At 51.7% G+C, this 25,277-nt stretch overlaps 10 protein-coding genes across 10 annotated transcripts; 4 read left to right on the top strand and 6 right to left on the bottom strand.

Moving 5' to 3' along the window:
• Positions 1-1,503: 1,503 nt before the first annotated feature.
• Positions 1,504-6,411, bottom strand: EI97DRAFT_372491 (uncharacterized protein; the record flags this gene model as incomplete). Its single annotated transcript, XM_033795355.1, has 2 exons — positions 1,504-3,807; positions 3,913-6,411. 2 exons carry the CDS (start codon positions 6,409-6,411, stop codon positions 1,504-1,506), a joined length of 4,803 nt encoding a protein of 1,600 aa, XP_033656416.1.
• A 1,596-nt stretch (positions 6,412-8,007) lies between these two features.
• EI97DRAFT_431129 (ATP-dependent RNA helicase HAS1) lies at positions 8,008-10,053 on the bottom strand. Its single transcript, XM_033797856.1, has 2 exons — positions 8,442-10,053; positions 8,008-8,387 (listed from the first exon to the last, which is right to left on the bottom strand). The coding sequence occupies exons 1-2, from the start codon at positions 10,008-10,010 to the stop codon at positions 8,145-8,147; spliced, it is 1,812 nt and encodes a 603-aa protein (XP_033656417.1). The 5' UTR covers positions 10,011-10,053; the 3' UTR covers positions 8,008-8,144.
• Positions 10,054-10,193: 140 nt separating this feature from the next.
• Positions 10,194-10,747, top strand: EI97DRAFT_222553 (uncharacterized protein). Its single transcript, XM_033793869.1, has 2 exons — positions 10,194-10,404; positions 10,456-10,747. Exons 1-2 carry the CDS (start codon positions 10,321-10,323, stop codon positions 10,642-10,644), a joined length of 273 nt encoding a protein of 90 aa, XP_033656418.1. The 5' UTR covers positions 10,194-10,320; the 3' UTR covers positions 10,645-10,747.
• A 102-nt stretch (positions 10,748-10,849) lies between these two features.
• EI97DRAFT_448687 (NAD(P)-binding protein) lies at positions 10,850-12,032 on the top strand (the record flags this gene model as incomplete). Its single annotated transcript, XM_033800177.1, has 4 exons — positions 10,850-10,869; positions 10,922-11,121; positions 11,180-11,682; positions 11,736-12,032. 4 exons carry the CDS (start codon positions 10,850-10,852, stop codon positions 12,030-12,032), a joined length of 1,020 nt encoding a protein of 339 aa, XP_033656419.1.
• A 283-nt stretch (positions 12,033-12,315) lies between these two features.
• Positions 12,316-13,420, top strand: EI97DRAFT_499425 (uncharacterized protein). The gene is made up of 4 exons (XM_033802604.1): positions 12,316-12,676; positions 12,725-12,745; positions 12,803-13,216; positions 13,267-13,420. The coding sequence occupies exons 1-4, from the start codon at positions 12,488-12,490 to the stop codon at positions 13,339-13,341; spliced, it is 699 nt and encodes a 232-aa protein (XP_033656420.1). The 5' UTR covers positions 12,316-12,487; the 3' UTR covers positions 13,342-13,420.
• Positions 13,421-14,148: 728 nt separating this feature from the next.
• EI97DRAFT_431132 (uncharacterized protein) lies at positions 14,149-15,705 on the bottom strand. The gene has a single exon (XM_033797857.1). It carries the CDS (start codon positions 15,606-15,608, stop codon positions 14,238-14,240), a length of 1,371 nt encoding a protein of 456 aa, XP_033656421.1. The 5' UTR covers positions 15,609-15,705; the 3' UTR covers positions 14,149-14,237.
• Positions 15,706-16,006: 301 nt separating this feature from the next.
• EI97DRAFT_222582 (uncharacterized protein) lies at positions 16,007-16,908 on the bottom strand. Its single transcript, XM_033793870.1, has one exon. The coding sequence runs from the start codon at positions 16,600-16,602 to the stop codon at positions 16,132-16,134; it is 471 nt and encodes a 156-aa protein (XP_033656422.1). The 5' UTR covers positions 16,603-16,908; the 3' UTR covers positions 16,007-16,131.
• On the bottom strand, positions 16,741-17,417 carry EI97DRAFT_372726 (P-loop containing nucleoside triphosphate hydrolase protein; the record flags this gene model as incomplete). Its single annotated transcript, XM_033795364.1, has 2 exons — positions 16,741-17,284; positions 17,338-17,417. 2 exons carry the CDS (start codon positions 17,415-17,417, stop codon positions 16,741-16,743), a joined length of 624 nt encoding a protein of 207 aa, XP_033656423.1.
• A 2,813-nt stretch (positions 17,418-20,230) lies between these two features.
• EI97DRAFT_222599 (MFS general substrate transporter) lies at positions 20,231-22,061 on the bottom strand. The gene is made up of 2 exons (XM_033793871.1): positions 21,933-22,061; positions 20,231-21,883 (listed from the first exon to the last, which is right to left on the bottom strand). The coding sequence occupies exons 1-2, from the start codon at positions 21,976-21,978 to the stop codon at positions 20,250-20,252; spliced, it is 1,680 nt and encodes a 559-aa protein (XP_033656424.1). The 5' UTR covers positions 21,979-22,061; the 3' UTR covers positions 20,231-20,249.
• Positions 22,062-22,911: 850 nt separating this feature from the next.
• Positions 22,912-25,234, top strand: EI97DRAFT_222612 (general substrate transporter). Its single transcript, XM_033793872.1, has 8 exons — positions 22,912-23,184; positions 23,234-23,557; positions 23,608-23,691; positions 23,743-23,868; positions 23,914-24,349; positions 24,399-24,536; positions 24,584-24,749; positions 24,800-25,234. Exons 1-8 carry the CDS (start codon positions 23,063-23,065, stop codon positions 25,018-25,020), a joined length of 1,617 nt encoding a protein of 538 aa, XP_033656425.1. The 5' UTR covers positions 22,912-23,062; the 3' UTR covers positions 25,021-25,234.
• Positions 25,235-25,277: the final 43 nt, after the last annotated feature.

Consider the following 25,277-nt stretch of genomic DNA (forward strand, 5'->3'; position numbering starts at 1 on the left):
AGGCAGCAAACATGCATAGCCGGCCCCCAGCGGTTCATTCGCGGTGTTCTGCAGGAGTGCGGCACAGTCACCGGACTTAGCCAATAAACGACGCATCCCACCCAGCAACGAAACAGGAGTGCATTTCTCACGGAGGAGAACAGGGTTCGAGAAACATGTTTGCCGCGTACCATGTTTGGAGCAGAAAACAGACGCTTCAGCCGATGCTTTAATTAGACCGTGGATTGGCTTTGAAACGCACAGCGGACCTGTACGAGATCTCAATACCTCGCGGCTGTAAGATAGTTGACACGACCTGCCTGATTGAGACCTGAGATGCAGAGCTGAACGTGAGCCTTGTTGCTCCAAGTCTTCCCGGTAAAACATTTTGCTGTCGCAAGGTCCCAAGGGTAGGTTTCGGGCGGTACGGAACGACGGAGCTGAAGCTGGTTTGGGACGTTTCTCAGCCATGTAGCCACTGGCTTGGGCCCATTGGCCATCTGAGGCGAGATAATAGAGACAAACACAGAACAACTCCAGAAGGAGCCGTTTCACCTCGTTCTTTAGCAGATATCGCGCCACGTTACTAGAAATAGCAGACGCGGCAATGAATTCCAGAAGCGGCAGAAGCGGAAGTGTGATGAAGGTGGTAGAAGGTAGAAACCACCCCCAAACGTCGAAAAAAAATACCCTCTCCCTTCCAGCCTTGGAAAGCCCTACCACACCACGCACCTTCCTATCCCATCCTAACCCATCCCGCACCTTCCTCACCTCACCTCACGACAATCTCCCAAACATCCACGGATCCCTCTGACCCACACCCACCCATGACCCAATCACTCAAGCACCCATGAACCGAGAACCCGGACGTTGGAAAAGAAGAAACCAATCATATAAACTCCATCATAATCATCATCATCATGATGCGTAGATACATCCCTCGCAAAATCTCGCTATGTCGCTAATCCACTATGCCACTATACCCCTACACCCACTATGTGCTTTCCCACATCACCACCACCACACTTCGCCGGACCACATCACTCTCATTATCCGACGCGAAACAGGAACACCATAACCGCCGAAAACGATCCACGATAATTTCCGCGCAATTCCACTGAGCGGCCAAAGTATTTTTGGACAAATCTCTCCTACCCCTTCTCTCTCATTAAACCCTCCGCCATCTCCATGATCCCCTTCAAAATGTCTCCGAATCAAGACTACTCCTATAACTGAGCAGACTCTCCGTATCGGCACGATCACCTATTACTTCGTTAGCCATCGCCCAACCCAGTGCTCCAAATTTCCGGGAGGTTCTGCATACCTCCAACAGGTTTTCTCCGAATAACCGTATTCGAATGCTCCATCCCTGGCGGGTTACCTGGACTTCGACTCCCCATGGGCCTAGGCCCCGTGATCTTCCGTTGCGGACTCGTCATAGCCGCCGCAGGCGCCAGATTCTGATTATTAGGGTGAGGCGATGGGCTCGGTGAGTACTACATCAGTTAGCACTCGTTGGTTTGTCTAATAGTGAGCCGATTCGCCTACGTGGTGTCCAGTGTCCGTCTCCAGGCTGTAGCGGACTTCCTGGATGGGGGCCAGCGGCGTCAAGGCACCCTGCGCAGGGGAGCCATAGTCGTTGTGCGCGCTGTACATCTGCCTCGTCTGCCCGTGGCCGGCGAGAGGCTGCTGGGGTATTAGAGGCCCATCGTCGCGGATCTTAGGGGGCCGAGGAGGAGCGCCGGCTTGCTCCGCGGCGGAATGCTGGCTGTAGCCTCCGTCCGACGAGATGGGGGAGAGGTTCCCTGCGCCTTGGCTGGCAGCTCCGCCGGAGAGACGGTTACGCGCGAGGGAGGGGTTACTTCCCCACTGATCAAAGTCCGGGGATCGAACAGGCTCGAAAATCTTGGCTTGAGACTCGAGGTGGTTCTGGTGGCGGCCAGTCGGACCTGGACGCGGCTGAGGATGTTGAAGGTTCAAGGAGTTACGATGAGCACGGTATTTGGGGTCGTCAAGCTCATAGGGATCCTCAGGGATGAGAGGCGAGGGGGACCGAATCATCCGCTGCTCGTCTCTAACAAGGGAGGTGTTGGAGCGCAGGCGATCATCCTCGGCAACCTGGTATTGTTCGTCGCCGTAATATGCTATGTTGACCTGGGACCCAGACCTAGACCCCGCGGAGTAAGGCCTCCTGTCATTAGACTCGCTGTTGCGAGGGAGACTCTCCGAATCGCGATTGGTTGTTGATGCTGTGGTTTTCGACCATCGTGAGATTTTTGGAATACCAAAGATAGATGATGAATTGGATTTATGCTTCCGCTTGGGAGTATTCTCCAGGCTCTGAGACTCACGGAACGGCTTGGTTGGTTGAGGAGGCGTGTTATGGTCGATCGAGTTGTTCCGACGAGCTTCCTGTGTAGGCGTTGTCATGCGTTCCGTATTTTCATACTGTCTATTCTCCTCTGCGTATTCTTCGTCGTCCTCCTCGACGGTGCTGACGCGATGCGGCTGGTGGACATCGTACCCAGAGTGCATATCTTGGATGCGTCGCGAAGATGGGTTGGAAAGATATCCAGACTGGTTTGGCGATGAGGCGGTCCCAGCACGGCCTTCTGGCTCGTAGCCAGGATCCCCGCTTGCCCTCAAATTCTCATAGGAGGTCAGGGTGTGCGACGTATTCTGCTGCGCCATACTCATCGCATGAGCATCTTTGAGACCCTCAACCTCGTTCAGAAGCTGGACCAACATGGCTTCAATCTTCTTGATGTCGTTGTCGCCCTTCATACTCAGACCTTTCAACGCGCGTTTGAAAACATTCTTCCTCTTCTGCTCCACTTCGTTGATGTCATCGCTGGAGGATCGTGGAACCCTAGGCGATCCAAGAGGCTGGGGTCGAGGTCCTTGCAAGATCCGTTGCTCGGCGAGGTCAACCCGCTTGTCTGTCTGGTTCATAATCATAGCGTCCTGCGTACGAATGAACTGCTTCATCTCCTCGAAAGAGTTGCGCATCTCTGCGGCACTGCGCACCAGAGTGACGAGAATTTCTGTATCCCGAGCATTGCGTTGCGCATCACGCACCGTCAGATGGTCCATGAGAGCGACGATATCCTTTGATTGGATTCGGTCTATTCCTTTACCAGTAGCTGCATCATAGAGAGGCGAGCCCATGCCGTGGGAGTTTCCGCTGACATGACGAGCATGCTTGCTGGAGCCCATCATCCCGGGCGCACCAAAGGCATCCTCATCGAAGCCAACGAGACCGTCGTCGTCGAAAAGTCGACGGTTGTGTAATTCAGGGGTTATTCCCCCGGGCTGATGAGCGGACTGGTAACCCTCGTCTTTCCACATACCAGGGCTTCTCGATGGCGTTTGGACGTCTCCGGCATAATTCGGCTCGGGCGGGTAGAGAGGTTCATCCGCATACTGTTGGCTATACTCGTCGTGATAGTGCTCGCCCGGTACCAAAGGGCTCTTGTCGTCACGCATATGAGCAGCAGTGGCAGCCGCCAGCCCTGCGGGGACGCCAAGGGCAGCAGCCTTGCCATATGAATGCTGAGACGGCGTACCTTGGCTATCTCGCTGTCGGGCGAGCAGGGACTCGCCTCCTCCAAGAGGCCCTTGGATGATGGACGGGTTGGTGGTCACATCGGATTCATCATCGATGCCGTATCCGATTTCTGGCATCATGTGGTCTTGCGTAGGGAATGCACTTGCATGCATCTGAGGGCGCTCATCGATGGATTGGGATACACTCTGTCTAGGCGAGTTCGTTGCCTGCGATTGGTCTGCCAGATTCTGCCCTCGATCGCGAGGTGCTGCCCAATGTTCCTGTGTCGGGGTATTCCCGTGCAGCTCCACATCTTCGGAGCTATAATGTTGCTCTTGGACAGGACTGACCTGTGACAATCTGCTCTTCTTCAGAGGGCTCGATACCGAGGATGGAACACTGAGGCTGGAGGGTTCATGAAGGGAGGCTACGGCAGACTCGACAGCAACTGGCGTGTGGACATATTCAGGATTGGAGCCGACCTTGCGAATGTCCTGGGTGAGGGACACCTTGCCGCGAGGGCTGTCAGCATACTGCGCATCAGCGCTGTCCTCTGTATAGGTAGTCATGTGTTTCTGGTCCACAAGAGACGAGCCCGACTGGCTTTGCTCCAACTCTCTCCGATACATCTCATTCTTTTCATGATTCTGGCGGAAGAATTCGTCCACATCTCGAGGAGTGGGGATTGGTGACTCTGCTAACACTTCACGGGGTTGCTCGAGATTGACACCTTGTGGACGCTTTCGCGTACGAGCCGCTCTGGTGCTGGGTCTTGATTCGAAAGATTGAATGGAGAGATTTGACGCTTGCTCTTTAATCCTGTGACCGGATGACGGGGTACCGCTTCTTCGTGCAGACCGAAGAGCGTGAGGCGACGCAGCAACATGAATTTCCTCACGATAGCTCGCTTCACTCTGGATTGGACTTAGACCACGAGACGGCGACTGCTCCAGAACCTCATATTGAGATACTTGGGGCTGAGGACTTTCAATGGCCCGAGCTTTTGCTGCTGCTGCGGCTTCAAGTGCCGCCGACGCATCCTTCGACCTGGCAGACAGACTCTTCTCACTTTTCGGTGTGCGAAGTACCCCATCGCCCATGGAACGGTTACTGTGGGCTTTGCCAAGGCTACGCTGAAGTGTAACTGGTGTGCGGGTTGGAGTTCTGGGCGAAGGCGTTCCAAAGCCACGGGGCACCTCGCGAAGTGGGGTCTCCAGACCGGTACCTGTCTCTCTCGAAGAACTCGAATCAGGCCGTTCGCGGGTCTCGGTCTCCGCTGAGAGAATGGAATCTCGCGTTAATTCAGATCCTTGGAGTTCGCTTTGCAGGAGCGGAAGAGGCGGAACTTCAAGCTGCTCTTCATGATGTTCTTCCACACTCTCTGAGATGCTTGCCGTGCGGCTCCTGCTACTTCTGCTATGGCGCCGCCTCTCCTTCTTTTCCTCTCTTGAGGTGTGGTGTTTCAGCGCGGCAGCGGTCAAACCGGCAGCACCAAGACTCAACAGAGCTGCATCCCGAGCGGAGGGTTTATCGGAATCTTTGCTCTTCTTCTTCCGTATCTTCTCATCCTCCCGGGATACAGAGTCGGTTCGGCTTCGCTCGGAGATGGAGCCTCGGCTGGAACGACGGTCTCTGCGGCTGGAGGCTCCTGACAGAATGGTCCCAGGATCATCTCCGTCACGATTCAGTACAACCTTGGGTTTGCTTCCATGCATTTGTGGCGTGCTGGAAGACTTGGAGACGCGTCTGCGAGGGGCGTCTCGCGTGCTACTGGAGTCGGCTGTATACGCACTACCTCGCGAGTCACGTTCGAACTTCTCCCGATTAGCTTGCGTACGTTGTTGCTCCTTCAAGGCGTTGATCTCGGGTAAGATCAAGCGCTTGATGGCATCCTCCACCGTCGCAAGGAGTTTTGGGTTATTGATTGACGAAGTTCCGGACACTCCGGAGCGGACAGAATGTGTATCCCCCGACCTGCGCTTTGCGGCATTGGAAGACAAGAGGCTGGATTCCGTCCCACTCACGGCGCTCAGTTCCTCCTCGCGGGAGCTTTTGCTGCTTCTCCTCCGGGATTTCCGACTAGGAGTCAACTCTTCCCTGCTAGTCCTCGTTCCTTTTGTTGTCGCACTGCTGTCAACTGGCTTCTGCTGCAGCTTCTCCATGACACGCTGAGTGATGCGCTCTTTGCTCAGACTACGGCTGCGCTGCCGGGTAGGCGCTTTCAAGGTATCCTTCGCCATGGGCTCTGCTACCTCTTCCCGATCCAGGCTCCGACTCCGAGGGCGTGCAGGTGCTACAATCACAGGTGGGGCCCCAAGCATGGAGTCAGGGGGCATGGAAGAGATGTCCGACGGAGCCGGGACGTAGCGACCGCCGTTGCTGGAAACGTCGCTGGCGTTCGGCAACACCTCGATCTCGAGTGGAGCGACGGATGAGATATTGGACTCTTCAGAGTACGTAGCCTCCGCAGGCTGGGGCTCGGGGTCACGGCCTCTGCCCAGGGAGATGCGACGGGTATACGAAGGCCTTTGGGAATTGCGGCTGGTCTGCGAAATCTTCAAATGATCGCTGGTGCTTGATTTGCTTTTGCGGGATGAAGGGGTGACGCGCACGCGAACACTGGGCCGTGAGCGAGACTTGCCGTCGCCCTTTGCGCCCTCGAAGTATTCTATCAGTAGGGATGTCTGCGAAGGATGTTTCTTATGGAGGGCTCCGTCCCTCCTCACTGTGCTTATCGTAACCGGTGTGCCGTCTTCAGGCAAGGAATATGACGTCTTATCAGTACGAGTAGAGAGGTTTGTGGCGAGATCGTCGCGCAAGGTGGTGTCGTCGGTTTCGGTTTCGGTCGGGGCTGGGAGAGGCGGTCGACGGGAATCAACACCCATTGTGGTCGTTGGCGATAATTACAGAGTGATGTTGGAAGCGAGCATTGGGATAGCCGCTATCGTCGGAGAATTAGATAGGAAAAAGGGACGCAGGCGCACGAGGATGAGGCGAGGCGAGAGGGTTGCGTGGCCGTTTCTTGTTTGTGCGATGCAGGTCTCGAACTGCTGCAACACCCGGCGGAGATGGCGCAGCGGAGGAGCCAACGGGAGCACGGCGGATGGGTTGGAACGAGTGCAGAGACGAAAAAGCCGTTTAGCGCATGCTAGACGACGTCAATTGCAGCAACGATGTAACTCGCTCAAGAAACACAGAGGTGGGAGAGCTCGTCGAGGCGGAGATCGGTGCAGCTGCTGAAGGTGAAGGTGGTGGTTAGCGGGTTCCCAGCTAGGCACAGACGGACAGGTTGGGGGCCGGAGGAAGGCATACAGAGGACGTACTCGGTACCGAACTGCGCCAATTCGAGAGCAACTTCCGCAGCGACGAGCGAGAGTGCTCGACGGGCACTCTCGTGGGAAGAAGAGGGTCGCTGGGGATGGAGCTTTTGGTGGTTGAGAGGTCAGCCTGGCGGAGGTGTGGAGAGAAGAGTGTCGACCTGGAACCCTGGCTGGGTGGTGGGTCGCTCTAAAGGGATTAGCGCAGCGACAAGGGCTGGATCGTCCTCTTGGCAGCGCTGGCAGCGCCGACGACAACAACAACACCAGGATATTTTATAGAATTTGGCAGCGAGAATCTGGCTATGAGAATTTTTGAGATCTCAATTCCTACAGAATATACTTCCAGACGCGCCTGCAGCATGTCTCGCAGTCGCCCTCTGCCCTCTGTGCAACCTCTCGCATGCAAATTCACACGCCATGGGGCCGCCATCCATGCAACCCCACGCCCATCGCACACTTCTTCAGTCCCCCTTTCCAGCCTCCCGAGGGGACGTCAAAACCAAACCTGCTCCAGCATCCTCACCATTGCCCCGCCAACGAAGTACGCTACCTAGAAAAGACATCATCGACCAGTCCGTCCCATCTTCCACCGGACCTTGAATCTTCACCCGCTGCCTCGGAAACCAAAAGAGCTCGCTTCTTAGTTAGGCAGCACGGATGCACCCGCGGACCCGCGGCCCCGCGACGTCATTGGCCCAGCCACTCTCCCCACTTGCCAACGCATCACCCATCTATCACAGTACAGCCTCCCAATAATTCTTCGTATTCCAACAAGCTGTTTGAGAGCGGTGGCGGTGGCGGGTGCGGTCGACTGGGCGGCTAGGCAGCTCTGGCAAAAATCTGGTGAGAGTTTTTGCAAGTTTCTCTCAGCAGATGAGCTGTCGCTGCTGGTGGAGAGCGACCGATTGTGATGGGATGGTCCAAGCCTTGTGAGTGGCTGGTGGTAGTTCACAGCACTTCTGTATAAAGACTAGCGTAGTTTTGAGCCACCGCTAGAGGATTCCCGAAATACTTAAAAGTCCTCCCAAGCTCGCTCGGTGGGCGAAGAGCATTAGAATTGCTATCCATGTTGTTTCTCTCGACACACTGTGATATGGAAATTTTAGATAGATTCACATGACATCACTCTAGATCTTGATGCATAGCCTCTTCAAACCCGCATTTAGTGTCATCTCAGACAGAAAACGTTCGGCATAGGACTACATGAGAGCTAGCTGCATATCCGAAAACTCATAGGATTCCCCCCTTTTACACGTGCAAACTCCAAACACCAGTCCTAGCATTTCTAGGATGCATGCTTATCCCCTCTTGGGCTTGTGAGGCCGGTTTCCTTGCCGCGGTTGGCTCCCATACGCTCTCCTGCCCTCGATCTTCTTGTCTCTGCTCAAACTCGCCCCCAGCGAAATATCGATCCGCGGCGGAGTTGCAAATCCGAAGCTCTTTGCCACCTTCACTAGATCGAGCTTGTGCACGTCGAAGACGGACCGCAGACTGTGCGAGGCGTACGCCTGGAGGTAGGAACGGTATCCATCTTTGGCGGACTGCAACAGGCTGTCAGACAACAATAGCAAAGACGTACATAGACTCGTGCATACCTTATTTAAATAGTAATTTTTGCTGATCAGCGACTCCAGTTGGCTCTGAATATTGAGGATCTTGTTCGCAGGCAATTCAAACTCCACCAGCGGCACACGCGCTTCCTTGAGAAGGGACAAGAAGCCCAGTTCTGATGGCAGCAAGAACATCAGTGACCGGCCCTTGCCATTGGCACCACGCGCTGTACGGCCAACACGGTGGATGTAGTCCCGTGGGTCATCAGGAGGATCAAACTGAATAACCCAGTCCACCTCAGGGATATCGAGCCCTCTTGCCGCTACGTCCGTGCAGATAAGCGTCCCCGATGTGGCATTGCAAAACTCGAAAAACTTGTTCGTCCGGACCTGCTGCTTGAGCTTGCCATGGAGCGCCAACACGGGAAGGTCGATGTAGTTGAGTAGTTCAGAGTAAAAGTTGACACTGTTGCACGAGCTGAAGAAGACGATGATCTTCTTCTTTTGGTGTTTCCGGAGAAAGGAGAAGAGGAGTTTGAATCGAACGTCAGAGTCGCAGACGACGTAGCCCTGTTCGAGTCCCTCGACCGTCACATGCTCTTTGCGGTAGTCCACGTTGATGTAGAGCGGACCCGGTTTGAGCGAGATACGGGCGAGATCCTCGACCTTCGTCGTCTGTGTCGCCGAGAAAAGCATGGTCTGACGGTCCTTGGGCAGGATTTTGATTATAGATCTCATTTCGTCTTCGAAACCAACTTCCAATATCCGGTCCGCCTCGTCGATGATCAAACTCTTCAGGTTCTTGAAAACAAAACCCTGGGTATTGTGCAGATGATCCAGAAGCCGTCCGGGAGTCGCAATGAGCAGATTTACACCCTTGACGAGTTTCTCAGCCTCCGCTCTCCGGTTCGCACCTCCGATGACAATACCAAACGTTTGCGAGTGCTTCTCCATGAGCTCCCGCGCAACTCCAAAAATTTGTAGAGCGAGCTCTCTCGTGGGTGAGACGACGATGACACCAGTACCGTTGCGGGGCTTGAAGCGCATCGCCGACAGCATCTCCACCGCAGGAATTAAGAAAGCGAGAGTCTTCCCCGACCCAGTCTTTGCAGCTCCAAGCACGTCCTTGCCTGCCATTAAGGGCGGTATAGCTCTCCGCTGAATCTCTGTCATGTCCTCGAAGCCCATCTCTTTAATCGCTTGGTTGGTGCGGTCGCTTAGGTTCAAATCGGAGAACTTCTTCGGATCGTCAACGGTTGGTAGTGAGACGTTCGCTCCGGAGGGAAGATCGGTGGGAGCTTCCCCATTCTCTCCATCCGCCGACTCAGGCTCAGCGTCCACCTTCGCGACATCGGTCTCCGCGGCGATCTTTTTAAGCTCCTGATTCAGTTCTTCCTCACTTTCCTCATCTTCTTCCTGCTCATTAAGGGTGCTATCAGCGACATCCTCGACGTCGGGCTCGGGCGTATGCTCCTTTTTTGCCTTCTTGCGGGGTTTCACACTCTCCGTCTCAGTCGCACCGTTGGCTGGCTGCGCCGCTGCAGCGTCGTCGTCTCCCTTCTTGCTCTTGTGCTTTCTCTTCCGCTTCTTCGACTCAATTTCCTGGGCGGCCATGGCTTGTATATACTGGAATGAACCGATGTGTTATGAACTGCCTGGTTTTGCGGAACCAGAAAAAAGTTTCGATGGTCGGAGGTTGGCGCAAATAATGCCGGAATCGGCTAGCTATCCTTGGACTAGCGTAATCTCCAAAACCTCCCCGGCCATCCTCGACCAATTGGCCACTCCTCTGTGAGACATCTTCATTCCCTGCCCACAGAGAAGAAGCAGAGTTTCGAATATCTCCAGTGATCCGTCTCATTGTTCGTCAGCGCTGATCGTCCTCTTGCTAATCTGCTGTTTCCAGTTCACTTGCAGAACCACTATGGAATATACCCTGCTCAGCGCTGCTGAGTTAATAGACGCAGTTGTCGTCTATTTGCTAGGAGTTATATGTTCGGTGACCATAGTTTGTTCTACCGTATTTCTCTCAGACCTCGTTGTCCATCTATTAACTCAGCCTAGCGTGTTCTTCCTATGCATGGCTCAACGACCAATCAGTAGCCATTCCTCTGTGGGACATTACATATTCTCTGACCGCGGTGGAGAAGCGGAGTCGAATATCGCTAGTGATTTGTGTCATTGCTCATTTGCGCTGAACGTCTTCTTGCTACTTTTGTTATTCCCACTTCACCTGCAGAAACGTTAACATGTAACTTCCAATCAGTACCCAGCTCGACTTTGCTATTAATAGACGCAGTCATCATCGTATATCGTATAGTTATACGTCTGGCGACCGTTGTTCGTTCTACTTTATATCTCTCAGTTCTTTTTTGTCCATTTGTAACTCAACCTTTGATCGACTTACTCAACGCATAGAGCTTTGCACTATTCATTATTTCTAGATTGCCACAATGGGACCTAAGCTTTTTCTGTATGCATTCGATTGCTTCCTCTCGCCTGAATTCCACGCTGACACGCCGTAGAACCGGAGGAACTGGTTACATTGGCGGTTCCGTACTCCATACTATCGTCACCAGTCATCCTGAATACGACGTCACTGTCCTCCTTCGTAACGTCCCCACGTCATTCTCGGACAGGTATCCCAATGTCAAGATCGTGCGTGGGGATTTTGATAGCTTTGACACCTTAGCGCAAGCTGCCTCCGAAGCTGATGTTGTAGTGCGTAAGTGTGCCTTTCCCATTCATGAGCATAGACATTGACCGAGGATTTCACCCCTTAGGCTGTGGAAGTTCCAACCATGAGGCTTCCCTGGACGCTCTAATCGCTGGACTGCTGCGCCGCTCTACTCCCGGCTTCCTGATTCACCTATCCGGAACCGGCATTGTATCCGATTACTACGTCGAGGATCAGCTAGGCAGGCTCAATCCCAAAGTCTGGTCGGATCTGCACGATGTTGACACCATCTCGTCCCTCCCTGACTATGCACTCCACCGCAACACTGAGAAGATACTATTTGACGCGATTGCTGAACACGGGGACAAGGTAAACATCGCAATCATGTGTCCGCCAGGCATTTACGGAAAGGGACTTGGACCGGGAAAAACGAAGAGTGCCTTCGTCCCCTGCCTTGTGAATGAGGCGAAAAAGTATGGGAGGGTGTTTTACTATAATGAAGGGGCGAACACGAGCAGCTGGGTGCATATTCAAGACCTCATGCAGGTGTACCTTAGGGTGATTGAGGCGGCGGCTGCTGGAGGTGAGGGTGCAACATGGGGGAAGGAAGTATGTTTCGTTCTATTTCCTTGAAGCTCGTATATGTCTAATGGAAACCCTAGGGCTATTATTTCACCGGCTCTCAAGAAGTGGCTCATATCGATATCGTCAAAGCTGCTGGAGACATCCTGAAAAAGCACGGCGTCATCGAGAATCCCAAACCCATCCAGATCGATCTTAAGACCCTTGATGGAATGCTGCCTCATCCAAGGTTTCCTTATTTGGCTCGTTATATGTTTGCAGCCAACTCGCGGACGAGACCTGAGAGGGCGAAGAAGCTGTTCGGATACTCACCTAGCGGCCCGGGGTTGCTTGAGTCGCTTGAGGAGGATATTCTTGTTGAGCTTGAGAGCAGTTAAGGAGGCCTGAAGGAACATATCCTGCCTTGTATACGTATCTTGTTATAAGGCTTTTCTCCGGTCTGATTTCGTTGAGGAATTGACATTGAAATCCATGAACACAGGGAAGTAGCGTTATGGCACGGTACCTCCAATAATACAAGATATCCGTGTGTTGAGGCACATCGAAGCATTACAGTCCTTTCCACGCCTATAACATGCTTGGTCACTTCTATTTGTAGCTTAGCGCCCATTCGTTCTTTGTGCCTGATCGCCCTTCGAAATCTCCTTCTTCCCTCTTGATCTTAAATACTGCAGAAGCGCACAAACTCCTTATTATCAATGGAGCCCTTTCAAGCCCCGCGCGAGGCTGACGCCATCACACCATGCACCTCCCGAATAACGCGATCCGCCAAGCCAGTGAATTCCAGCCGCATGAATAAACTCCACTCCCATCTATCACAGAGCCCGAGGCGATGCTCCTTGCGCGACGGTCTTCCTTTACCGGTACTTTTATCTTGGAGAGGTTTCTGAGATTACTGCCTCCGCTTTCCTCATCCGCAGCTATGTCGTCGCCTGATGCCGCGCTGCAGAAGATAGAGCAGGCGAGGGCGCTTATCGAGGATGCCAAGGCGCTTATAGAGGAGAAAGGGGAGGCGGAGAAGGTATGAGAATATTATATGTAATCGAGACGAGCTAACATGTTTTAGAAGGAAATCTTAGAATTGAAAAAGGTATGCCAACAAGTGAATGAGTGAGGCCAAAAACCAAAAGGCTCATTTTGCCATCAGAAACTCGCAGACAGAGAGCGCGAACTACGTTCCAAAGACCGGGAACTCCAGCAAAAGGACCAAGACCTGAAGCGCAAGGACAGGGAAATAGCGCGCAAAGCAGAGTTGCTGGAGAAGTCAAAGCAGCCCATCAAAACATTCATTCAAAAAGAGATCCGGCAGAGTTACCGTGCTGTGGCGGAGGCGAAGCAAGCGCATGCCCAAGCTCCGTCAAAGTATACGGCAGGGTTTGTCGAGTTGGCCAAGGGGAGTCATGCTGAGTATGAGGAGTTGTTCAAGCGGCTGGCGAGCGCGGCGGGGATAGATTATGGAGCGTTGGAGATTGATCTGGAAGGCTTGGAGAGTGATGTTGCGGTAGAAGGGAAGGCGGAAATTGCTAGACCTGCTGTGATCCGGAAAGCAACACCGAGAGAGGTGAGTCTGGAGTCTGGTGGTAATTACTACAATTCGGCTAACTGTGTAAGCCGTTACATGCCAGCAGATATGCGGACAGGACGAAGAAGCTTGAAAGACGGGATTCGGGCACTGCCGTTCAATAGAGGACGGCTCCTGAAGGTTTCAGCTAACTCGTATAATTGACTTGTTGCTTCGCCAATTATGTAGGACCGTATTTCAAGCACCAGATCAAGTGCCTTGTGACGAACGTGATGCTGGTCACCTCGCGTTTTGCACAATATAACGGAAAAGGAGCCACGAGCCACGAGCTGGATCTAGAAGCTGGGGAGCTGACTTCCCCTTATAGCCCTTTGTGGTGGCGAACGGGCATAGAGGTGTCGACCACACCAAACGACGGGAGTAACTTTTGCACCCACCGAAGTAGTGCCGTGCTCGGAGGTAAATATGCACAATTGTAAAAACATAAAAAAGGTGCCAGTGTGATGGAAATAATCCAATTCACGGTCAATTCAATCTCGAACAAACCATCATGACGTTGACAAACAACCTACACTCCAAACAATCTATGGAATCAGCACATCTATCCTGCAAAGACAACCTCACCTCTCCACCAATCAGATGCGACTCCCTCATGGAGCTCCCAATGGAGCTCCTCTCTGCGCACCGCCATCATCTAAACTTCGCAGGGATATGGTGGTACATATGCTCCTGCGGCAATCCAATACTACACCTCGACGCCCAGGAGCTCGATGATCCAGACGAACTTGAGCGCGCAACACTTCAGCTCGGCTTCGTCGGCCAGGAGGGCCTCAGAAGCCGTAAGCCGGGACAGGCTGTGGAAACTTGTCGAGAGATTATGGCCAAAGGACAACGCTCTCATGTCACAAGTGGCGAGAGAAAGACAAATGATGGAGATACATTGCGACGGTGATATCTCGAAAGGAGGCATGCGTGTGGTGGATATGTTATAATGGCTACACTATCGTTCTCGTTCTGTATGTATATATTTGTCTGCTCTATTTTCCCCTAGTTTCATCCCTCATCTTCCGATAACGTCCTGGCTGGCTTTCAAAGCACCGACTACTGTAAACGCCAACAGCGGACTCACTATATACGAAACCGTCAAGATCTTCGCAATCCGCCTCTCATCGTCTACTCCGGCATCTGACACCTGCACCATGGTAATGAGTTTGAACGCCGGCGGTCCCGTAGGCATGAGCATCATCGCAAACCACAGCATGGGATCGTCTCCCAACAAGCCGCCTCGTCCCTCATTCTTCGCAATCGCGTAGATGGATCCAATACCGAGGACCGGCCAGATAATGAAGCGCACCACAAGAATGAAAATCATTATACGCCAAGGAAGTCTCGCAATCGTGTTTCCACCTCTTTTGGACTCCTGATAGGAAGCATACAGCGAAACGCCGGCGACTATAAGCGGCAGAGGCACAAATAGACTTCCGATGCTCTTCCAGCTCGCTGTTAACCAGGCAGTGAAGATGCCGCCTTCGGAAGTATCCGAGAAGAACGCGCGATGCAACGGGGTGGCAAATCCAATGACGGCGCCCAGTACGGCACCCAGGAGTGGCGCATTCAGGAAGTCGTAGAGGAAAAGTAACCACCACTGCGTCCGAGGACTCAGATTCCTCCACTTTGGCCGCGGAATGTAAAAGACCCGCCTCCTATCTGCCATGAACTTCGGATTCGAGGGAAAGAACGTTATCGACACGACTGACGATCGCCGTCGTCTCGATGCTGCAGGATACGGAACCAGAAGTCCCGTCTCCTCGTTGACAACGCCCTCCTCGTTCACGCTCTCCGCATCGCCACTTTCAACCTCTTCTGCCTCACCCTCTCCTTCAACGCTCTTCTGGCCATCTTGTTCAATCGGGAGCTCCGAGTCCATAAGCCGTGGACCCACTGCAAACGTCAAGCAACTGCTCACCGTCGAAAAGACCAGAAAATAGCTCTTCGCGCGCTCCATCGCCGCAGCCGTTGTCTCATCCTGCACAATGAGGTTTCGCAATATCCCCGTCTCATCCAGACTCTGAATCAGCAAGAGCGGGTAGCTGGTCGTATTGTTGAACATGATCGCCGCTGTTATCCAGTCCGGGAATCCGAAGAGGAGATGCGCAGCAATGCCGATCAGGAAAGACACAATGTGACATATTAAGGCCCATATCAGGATGATGAGATAGCGATGTGCCGACCCGGGATGCAGTTCTGCGCCTATCTTTACAAGAAGAAGGGCGGGCAGAAACATCCGCACGCATATCTTGCTTATCCGTTTGCCATCGTGAGAGTCTAGCAGCTTGAGTTTAGCCGCAATAGCGCCGTAGAAGATGACAAGGAGGACGGAAAGAGAAGCCTGGATGGCTGCGAGGAAGGAGTTGAAGAGTCCCGATGCCATCTTGGACGTTGGCGGTTGGTAGAGGATAGTTTCATTGGGGTTGGTGAATGTATATACACTAGGGTAGCTTTGATAGGTGACTGGTTGTTTCTTTTGGTGCGTAGGTGTCGTCACGGTGCGGAGAAAGCACGTATGCTGTGCAATCAGGGAAGAGAACCGCCACCTGCGTAACATGACTTTTGGCATAATCAACAGAGGGTGAGAGATTCTGGTGTGATGTATTATTAGGCGTTGAGCATTAAATGTGGTCGAGTACACGCAATCACCCTGCATCAAGCAACGCGGCTACCTAATAGCATCGCCACCTTCTGGTACTGATTTGTTTCAAACAAGAATACATGATGTGAACAGCCTCATTTAGGTCTCCACTGCGATATGAAGCTGCGTTCCACTCATGCAACTCAGTTTAAGCGCCTCATCTCCAGTTTGATGGAGAGATGCACAGGCTCACTCATCGCATCTAACGACGTTTGGCCCTTCCAGCCTTGCCCCTAGGGTCAGTTCACTCCACAATGCATCTGCGTTACTTCTCACAAACCTGCCCCATATGCGCTTCTTGACAGGCTCTGAGACTTTCATACCATCGCCAGTGCTCTGAGCCGTAGTAATCTTCCGGGTTCTTCTCAACGGAGGCGACCATGTCGAAAAGAGGCTCAGAATGGAGGTCAATGGCGTTGTCAATCAAGCTGTTAGCCGACTTGCGGAAGCAAAACCAGTGGATGCTATTTGCGGAACGTATCCCAATGGCGCTGCCCCCGTTTTGGAACACACGAGGTAGGTAGGCAACCTCGAGACATCCGGGAGGGATCTCATCTCCTTCTGTGACAGGATCATTCTTGAATGTATCGTCGACAATGCCGCTGTGACTGTAGTACTTATGTCTAGCCGCCCACGAGCGTTTGAACTCGGCAAGCGTTATGCGATGGGCGGAGAAATGGTACAGTCTGATAGTGCTGTTGAAGTTTCGATATTTCAACTGCCTGATTTCCCGCATGGCGACAGCCACGATATGTGAGGTTGGGTCTGTGAGGTTGCAGCTGAGGCTCAATGGACGACGGATCCAAGGATTTTATACCCCAAGGAAAAGGTGTGAAGGTGAGCCAGGAATCTCCAGCTGGTGAAAGCCGCCTCCCTACATCACCAAACAGTTTGCGCCCGCGGATTTCGCGCCTTTCACCGTCGTGGTCTTTGCACAGGTCTTCGCCACATCCTCCAGCACCTCCCTACACAGCTCGCCGGTTAGAGCACTGCACTCTGCATATCGATCACACAGCAACTCTTGCGCGACAGCCAACCCCTCCTGTGGCATGGTGCTCTCGCCTCGGCCGCCGTCCTTCTTCTCCTCCTCTGTCCATTCTCTTCTCAAATCACGTTTCAAGCCTAAGACCATGACTGGGAGCGCCTCATCATAATTAAAGTGCGAATTCACCACTGTTCGCCAATATGTGCGCAGTGAATACAACGTCGAACGCTTCGATATATCATAACACAATATGACAAAGTCGGGTCGAAGGAGTGTATAGTTCGTGGGCGAGGCGGTATCAAACAAGTTGAGCGCGTAGGGCCGGCCATAGAGAGTGACATTAAAGGCGAAGGGCTGATCACTATCACGGAGGACAGGCAGTTCGTACGGAGGCAATGAATCGCCGGTGGGCTTTACGCCGAGGGAAAGACGTCTGAAATGGTATCAGCACGCTACAACTCCTCGTCTGGTATTGGAGGTACATACGAGAGAAATGTGGACTTCCCGACCTCTGCATCCCCAAGCAGGAGCACATTGATTTCTGGAGGCGGCACAAGCGGGTCCATGGCGAGAAATTTGAGCGAGGAGCAACGAAGCGCTGGCAGAGCAGCATCAGGCTGGCTCCATGGCTCCTTGCTTGCTTCTGTTGTCCGAATATGAATAGCTTCATGCGGAGATCTTGGTTTGGTCTTGGCATGCGATAAGATACCGTGTTTAGTCAGCTGGCGCACGGTTTCACCTGATGCACGATTTTCGAGAAAATCAAAATATACAATTTGAGGCTGTATAGGTCAATACAAATTGTAATATCGCGAGATTTCCTAGAGTATTAGGCAATCGAGTACAGAGAATAATCCTATGCTAATATCTAGTCACGATATCTCTGAGGGAGGTTGATCTGCCGTCCCCGACGATTTGTCGCCTCCGAGCCTTGAATGACCTCAAGAACAGATTGTTCATTACTAACAACCTCCTGAGAGATAGTAGATTGTTGAACCCTCCTTTTTTTAGCCTGCTTAGCAAGTAGGATGTCCTTTTTGAGTTGTGCAGCTGCTTCCCGGGTATGCTTGTTGTCTTCTATTTCTTGCCTTTTCTGAGCCTCCTTCTTCTGTCGGATCTTCTTCTGAATAGCCCTTGTATGATGTCACTCTTCTAGTATCTGCTGCTTCTCTGCTTTCTCCTGAGCCTTATACTTAATATCTTCTTGTTTTTGGAATCTCTCTTGCTCTGCTTCTACTTCTTTCTTCCTTTCATGATTGTGGGCTCGTTGAACCTTGTTCGGGCTCTAGAATAGAGCTCCACCATCCAGATTAGGTAGATTATCAAGCTGGAGAGCTTTGCCCCTCTGCTGTCGCTTCTTCTCATTCACTAGTGCTTGTTTGAGGCTGTCATTCTCATTTTTCAAGAGGATATTCTGAGTTGATAGCGAGTGAATCATCTGGGATAGCTGATAGGCCTTGGAGTCGTATACATCATCAACTACTGCTCTTAGAAGCTTAGCGATCTTTCTTTAGTCCTCAGCCATGATAACTGATTTTGAGCTCTCACTAGAGGAGAGCCGATCTGCCTCAGGATTGCTGAATGGCTAAGGATGACCTGGGGGTTGAAAGGATTGAGACCGCAAGTTTTAAAGCCAGAGAGGATGTTTCTTGTTGTAAATGCCTTCTCTCATGCTATCCAGAATATACGGAAGAAATCTCTCTTTATTATTGCAGAGAATCCTTGTAATTCATTCATATATCATATGATCTCTAAGTTGTACACTTGTGAGAGTGGGCCAAACAAGCAGACGTCAAGCGGTTGCAGAGTATGAGTACTGTGAGGAGGATAGATAGCCAGGAGGATTCTATTATCATCGCAATACTTGATGAACCTCATATTCACATGAGATCCATGCCCATCAAGGATAAGCAGTCGATATTGCCATCATGGTAGCTTCCTCTGTCTCTCGATCAAAGATTGACTCTAACCATTGAAGCCCAAGGTAATCATTTGTCCATCCACTAGGAGATGAAGCAAAGAAGGCCTTGTGTATCGTAGGATCAAAATCCTGCAACCATGAGTCTTGAATGTTGCCTGAAACGGCTTGGTAGATGAGGCCTGGAGATAGCGATGATCTATCAGCAGAAATATAGGCAATTGTTGTAATCCACTCACGATTGCCATCTTGAATAGCTTGCTTAGTCCCCCCATCCTCATATCTCTGTCGGGAGAAGATCTGCTTCATTTTTAATAGCACGCCAATTAGGAAGCCCTTCTCATCCATATTGTAGATATTTGCGGGCTCTATCTCATATTCCTCGATTTTGCGCTTCAAGAGCTCGAAATATAGGGCGTACTTGAAGGCAGAATCAGCTCTTTTTCTTTCCTTGTCTAAGCCAGTCGACCATCTTGATACTAGATCAACTTTGTGACGCTTCAGGAATCGATCCGGCCATGAGCTGCATACTTGCTAGCCACTTATCTCACTAGCAAAGTTGCATAACATGTTCTTTGTTGGTAGTAGGCCTCTCTTACATAGTCTCTCAATATACTGTACAAGCTCCTGCTCTTGACAGTTATTTAGAAGTCACTGGTTCTCATATTGAGTTGCACAGGAGCCCTGGACCTTGCGCCACCTTCGCGACAGAGTAGATCGCTCCACACCATACTTTTTAGCAGTTTGAGAGATGTTGACTTTTTCTCCAAGCTCTAGCAATTCTAACGCTGTAATTGCCTCCTCAATTGGGTCCATATCGGTGGAGTTGCTATTATATTGAAATTTTCATATTCTAGCGAAAGTGTGCGCCAGGTGAAACCGTGCGCCAGCAGACTAAACACGGTAAGGAAGCGCACGTGAAGTCCTCTTTCACCGTCGCATCCAACCTTAACTTAGGCAAGTCGCAACCGTAGACTTGAATCTCTCAAATTCAGGTTAATCTGGCAAAATCGTTTGGTTCATTGCGAGTCTACCGCATGGCAAACAGGTGCTCAGCCCCTCAGCTGAAAGTACCCACTGGCGCCGGACTTGTAAGATTTAACAACTAGGACTATGGCATCGGCAGTACAACACCTACTCGCAAATATGCGTATAATCCTACATTCACTGCCATTAACTCGTTCGTTTCGGTACCTTACCCTCATATTGGGCATACCTGCCGGTTGTCCTTCCGCGAAGAGGCTGGTTTGTCCCACCTTGCCCGCTCTTCCCAGTCCGTGGCACTGAGGGGTGAAAAAGTCCCGTACCAGGATATGGATCACATGTACTTACTGCGGGTGGCATGGCGGATTAGCACTCAGCTTGTAATCGGAGCTGCCAGCTGGATGAAGAGATTGATCGCTCCATTTCATGATGTCTCTTGTCCATTTACGACTGAATGACTCTCCCCAAGTCTGATACGTCAGCAGATATTCATTTACTAGTCCCCAACTAGGGCTCCTTTCTCTCCGCCCTCTTCCTTATCTAACCTCCGCAGCACAAAACTCCATACCAACGCCGTGACCGCAACAACAAACAGCCAACACCACCACACCAGGCCAATGGCCCCATGGTCTATTCCCCACGCGAGCATCATACCTCCAATGACCGGTCCACTCGCGCTGGCCATCGCACTGACCGTGTTACCCGCTCCATGAACTGTGCCCATCACGCTTTTCCGTGGCGCTGCCTCTGTAAGAAGTATGACGGTGCTTGGAATGGCCATAGTGCGAGCCATAACTTGAGAGAAGAGGACAGCGGCCATGGCGGGCCATTTGGCAACCGGTAGACCCGATAGTAAGGATAAATATGGTGCGAATACGTATGCGAAGGGGAAGATGGCATTGGCCAGACGCAACACCCCCAGTGTACGAATGCGCTTGTGGATCCGCGGATATATGAAGAGTTGGAGGAGGATGCCGCATATTCCAAAGGCCGCAAGATATAGGCCAACTGTCGGAGACGGAAGTCCAAGTCCACCGGTGAACCTGAGAATCGTCGAGTCCTTGTTCTCAGCAACAGGCATGGAAAGGAACACCGGAAAAACGTGCAGGAACGTAGAATTGTGAAGTGGCTGAAGAGCAAATGCAAACAACGTCTTTACCAAATCTCTGGTCCAGATGTCCTGGAAGCGAAGGCGATGGGCTTTGGGCGGGTATGTCGCAGAGGAGAAACCAGATGAAGAGGCCTCGGCCACGGAAGCATCCGCTGTAAGTACATCGGCCTCTTCAATTTGTACGGCGGTATAACCCGACTTCTGTCTTCGCAGAATCATCTTCGTCAGAAACCCAGAGATGGATTTGCCGATCGCAAGACCCAGATCCCAGTCGTTCTCCTTGAACGGAAGAGTTTCTTTAAGCCAGAGAGCAGCTAATATCAAACAGACCGCGAGGACTGTTCCGTTGAAAAGAGCCGGTAGAGCATATGGATATTTGAGCGCCCAAGCTACTCCTTGAGCGTTCCGCGAAACATTGAAAATGCCGGTCGGTCCAAATAAACGTGGCAGGTTTTTCACAGGATCCGCTAAACATCCACCGATTGCTAGAGCCGCCACTCGGCCGGAATTGAATATCACGGGCGGGGCCAGGAATGCTCGCGAGCGGTACTTCCTGTCCTTGACAATTTCCGCAGTCATCGTTCTCATCACTCCGAGTATCCCGTTAGCCATGCCGGCAAGGATTCTCCAGAAGAGCAGCATGCCGATTGACCTCGAGAATCCGAAGGAGAAATTGGCCACAACGCTGATTGTGAGGCCTACCAGGATAGCTGGTTTACGCCCATAAGCGTCCGATACACTTCCCCAGAGCATACTCGTAGCCATTTGACCGAGCGGGTATGCTGCCACCAACAGACCAGTGAGGCGAGAGATCTCTTGCGGGGCGGATGGGTGATCCGGCTCAGACATTATTGACCGGACTAGGTAGTAGAGGTAGGGAAGCAGGCATGCATTCGACAGCGGAGTAGAGAGTCGACATAATGCCAGTAGCAGCAATTGCTTCTTATGAGGAAGATTCCTCCAGGATGCCTCCTCTTCCACATGTACCGGTACCGTAGGAACCTTCTCCTCGAAGGGCGCTGTCTGAAGTTAGACGGGATATTCGCTCCATTTTGAATTCTTGCCTACCTGCAAGCAGCTTCTCCTGCTCTTCCCCGACCCCGTTTCCTCTCATCTTGATGAATTAGAGGCTGACATGCCACCTAGCAATTCCGTGCGTACGTCGTAGACAGTCCGATTATCGATGGAAGGCCAGGAGGTGGACTTCGCGTCGACAGACAATGGAATCGAAGGGCAAAGTATGTGTATCGCACCAGTGGCGGAAGGCTAACGTATTTGGATCTATGGACGTGGCTTGTTACCACCTCCGCCGTCTCCATGATACAGTGACATGAACAGAAGTGCGACATAGAGCAGATACCGGTTGTAGCTAAGCAAATACTCCATTGCTGTATATGGCAGTATATGAGAAACGCTCAACGTTAGATTGGGATCGGAGCAACCGGGGAGGAAGCGGTTATGCATAGATGATACCGGGACATATATTGGGTAGAGACATGCATGTCCGGATGCTGTGATTCGTTGACTTTCACGTCTTTATTACTCCCAGCACCATCCACATTTTAGCCTCCTTCCATCTCACCGAGGCTCCGCATACTTTAAGGATCTTGCGGCACCCCACAAGCGCATTTGGTGATGTGGATGAGTGGGTGCTTCGCATAATGGCAGTTGCGGGGGAACATATTTAGAGAGAGATCAAAGAAGGGGGGTGGTTGGTGCACCGGAAATTCGTTTATCCGACCGACATCACTTTCGCTGTGAAAACATCGCGGAAATCCAATCACTTCCATCTTAAGTGCGGTCATTCTCATCTTCCCAAGGGTTAGCTTGAAATACGGAAGATCTCTTGCAGACTCCATGGTTTATGAAGAGCATCCACCGCCTGGTACATGTTGATGTTCCATATGGCTGTCAACCCCTTCTCCAGCCAGATATGTTGCTCTGTACGAATATTTGACTTGTAGCATAGGCGGCTCAAAAATTGCGCTCCTTTCCCTCTAAGTTGACAAACCAGTTGACTGCATTCCCTTCGCATTCCCTTCCTCCCAAGCTTTTCAAAGGTATCGCATTTCGGGTGCTTTGGCTTATAACTTTGGGCGGGTGAGAATCCGCGCGCCACGAGGGGTAGCAACAGGGGTTTTAGTTGAACATTGTCTTCTCCATTCACCTTTCACAACAACTCTGCCACATTAGCACGCATGGCAGCAGAAATCGAAGATTTGACTTTGACCACGCCACGAGACGATGTTCTTCCCCGGCGGGCATCCCTCCGTCTGATGGGCGTATGCCTCTTCTTCGGTCTTGCTTCTCTAGCCTGGGGGTAGGTAAATAGACAGCATCAGATGCATGTGAATAAACTAATCCAATAGATACAATATCGGTGTCATGGCCTCGATATATGTCCATCCCGGCTTCTCCGAAGCGCTCAGCAGGCCTTCAAAAGCAGTGACTGGCTTTATCACGAGTATTTACTATGTCGGAACCTGGTTCAGCTACCTCTTCATATCGCACCCGTTAGCAGACAGGTACGGTCGAAGAGTAGCGGCAGCTTACGGAGTCGTTATTACTCTGGTGGGCGCTGCATTTCAAACTGTCGCCAAAGCTCCGTTTGGGGTCGCCATGATGATCATCGGACGCGTTATATGCGGAGGTGGACTTGCTATAGTCTCTACTTCGGTTCCGCTATATCAGAGGTACTTCTCGCTTGGACAATCATTGGCTTGGCTGTGCTAAGCAAAGACAGTGAGGTTTCTCCAGCTAAACATCGTGGCCGGTATGTCGTCATGAACCATGTTGGTCTAGTGGCGGGTATTGCGGTTGCATTTTGGTTAGTATCCTCTGGTTGCTACTGAGGGGGATATGGCTGATTTTAGGTTAGGGTAGGGTTCGGAGTCAGTCATTGGGAAACCGCCAACGGAAATTTCTACGGCTGGAGAGTATCAATGGCATTGCAGTTCATACCCGAGGTGTTGTTTCTTATCGGAGTATTCTACTGTCCTGAAACGTGAGTGTACTCCCCGATGTGTTCTCCAATGCTGATCTTGAGCAGGCCACGCTGGCTTGTGGAACAGGGCAGAAGTGAAGCGTCTCGAAGGAGTCTGTCGTGGCTCCGGGCCTTGCCTGCTTCGCACAAGCTTGTTGCGAAAGAACTCAGACAGATCGAAATAGATGTCGAACAGCGGAAGTCGCTAGCGGCGGATGATTCCTGGACTCTCCTGTTTACAAATCGTCCGTTGTTCAGCCGCCTATGGCGTGCATCTCTATTGGCCTTCATGGCGCAGATGGCTGGTAATACCTCAATGAAATATTACCTGCCGGACATTTTCAAGGGCTTGGGAATCAAACGAAAGACAGCGCTGTTAGTCGGAGGGGTGGAGAGCACCTTGAAGATTGCTTTCACCGTTTTCGACTCCTGGCTAGTCGACAGGTTTGGTAGGAGACTCACGCTCGTTGTGTCGTGCTTGGTGATGGGCTGTTCCTTATTTGTAACCTATCCCTTGATATCTTGATTGTGCAAATGCTTACTGTGTCCAGATCAATGGCCTACTTCCGATAAAGTACCCTGGCAACATTAATCATGCTGCCGATTACGTCTGCATCGCGTTCATCTTTGTGTACACTTTCGGATTTTCAATAGGCTTTGGTCCGGCTGCGTGGGTCTATGGGTCAGAAGTAGGCTGCACATGACACATTCTTGACAGTGGTTGACAGAGAAGCAGATATTTCCAACTAACTTCCGAGCACGCGGTCTAAATATTGCGGCATCAGGCAGCTCTATCGGCGCTATCATCTCCTCACAAACTTGGCCTGTTGGCATGCAGAAGATAGGATCGAAGACGCACTTCATCTTCATGTGCACCAATCTTGCCTCTGCAGTCATCATCTGTGAGTCTCGAGGCATTTCAAGATTGGCATACCGTGCTGACTTTCCTGAGGGCTGTACTTTCCTGAAACCGGACGCCGCAGTCTTGAGGACATGGAGGCACTGTTCAATCCCGATCATAAACCACGTGCAAGGGTGGAAAATGAGACTGAGAGATATCATGATGAAGAAGAAGATGAGGACGATGATGTCGATGATGCAGTACCGCGACGGAACTCTGGACAACTGGTTCCACTCCTTCCGGACTCTGATGGTCAAACACCCAACTCGTAATATCTCAACGTCACTTCGATATGTACGCAGGAGACTCAAAAAATGGAGCATCGATTCTCTGTATATCCGACTCGTGCTGGTGGCCGAAGCTCTCCAGCTCGCTTTCAAGTTAGGAGGCGTTAAACCCGGCTATTATAACCCAACGCTCAACTTGGAGCAAGGCTAAATAAATTAAAGACGCAGACCCCACGCCTTTTCCCCGCACAAGGAATCTATAAGTCTGCCGGATCTAATCTTAATTAGCTTCTGAGCAATGC

Source organism: Westerdykella ornata, assembly GCF_010094085.1.
Source record: "Westerdykella ornata strain CBS 379.55 unplaced genomic scaffold EI97scaffold_4, whole genome shotgun sequence".
Classification (NCBI taxonomy): Eukaryota; Fungi; Ascomycota; class Dothideomycetes; order Pleosporales; family Sporormiaceae; genus Westerdykella; species Westerdykella ornata.

Coding starts and splice junctions, on each gene's coding strand:
- EI97DRAFT_431129 (XM_033797856.1), bottom strand. CDS start 10,010: ATGGCCGCCCAGGAAATTGAGTCGAAGAAGCGGAAGAGAAAGCACAAG. Junction 8,388..8,441: donor AAAATTACTATTTAAATAAG/GTATGCACGAGT, acceptor AGCCTGTTGCAG/TCCGCCAAAGATGGATACCG.
- EI97DRAFT_431132 (XM_033797857.1), bottom strand. CDS start 15,608: ATGGCATCGGGACTCTTCAACTCCTTCCTCGCAGCCATCCAGGCTTCT.
- EI97DRAFT_222599 (XM_033793871.1), bottom strand. CDS start 21,978: ATGAGAGGAAACGGGGTCGGGGAAGAGCAGGAGAAGCTGCTTGCAG. Junction 21,884..21,932: donor GCAGGAGAAGCTGCTTGCAG/GTAGGCAAGAAT, acceptor AACTTCAGACAG/CGCCCTTCGAGGAGAAGGTT.
- EI97DRAFT_222582 (XM_033793870.1), bottom strand. CDS start 16,602: ATGCGGGAAATCAGGCAGTTGAAATATCGAAACTTCAACAGCACTATC.
- EI97DRAFT_499425 (XM_033802604.1), top strand. CDS start 12,488: ATGCTCCTTGCGCGACGGTCTTCCTTTACCGGTACTTTTATCTTGGAG. Junction 12,746..12,802: donor AAATCTTAGAATTGAAAAAG/GTATGCCAACAA, acceptor TTTTGCCATCAG/AAACTCGCAGACAGAGAGCG. Junction 13,217..13,266: donor GGAAAGCAACACCGAGAGAG/GTGAGTCTGGAG, acceptor TAACTGTGTAAG/CCGTTACATGCCAGCAGATA.
- EI97DRAFT_222553 (XM_033793869.1), top strand. CDS start 10,321: ATGGAATATACCCTGCTCAGCGCTGCTGAGTTAATAGACGCAGTTGTC. Junction 10,405..10,455: donor TTATATGTTCGGTGACCATA/GTTTGTTCTACC, acceptor CTATTAACTCAG/CCTAGCGTGTTCTTCCTATG.
- EI97DRAFT_222612 (XM_033793872.1), top strand. CDS start 23,063: ATGGCAGCAGAAATCGAAGATTTGACTTTGACCACGCCACGAGACGAT. Junction 23,692..23,742: donor GGTATTGCGGTTGCATTTTG/GTTAGTATCCTC, acceptor ATTTTAGGTTAG/GGTAGGGTTCGGAGTCAGTC. Junction 24,350..24,398: donor TGATGGGCTGTTCCTTATTT/GTAACCTATCCC, acceptor TACTGTGTCCAG/ATCAATGGCCTACTTCCGAT.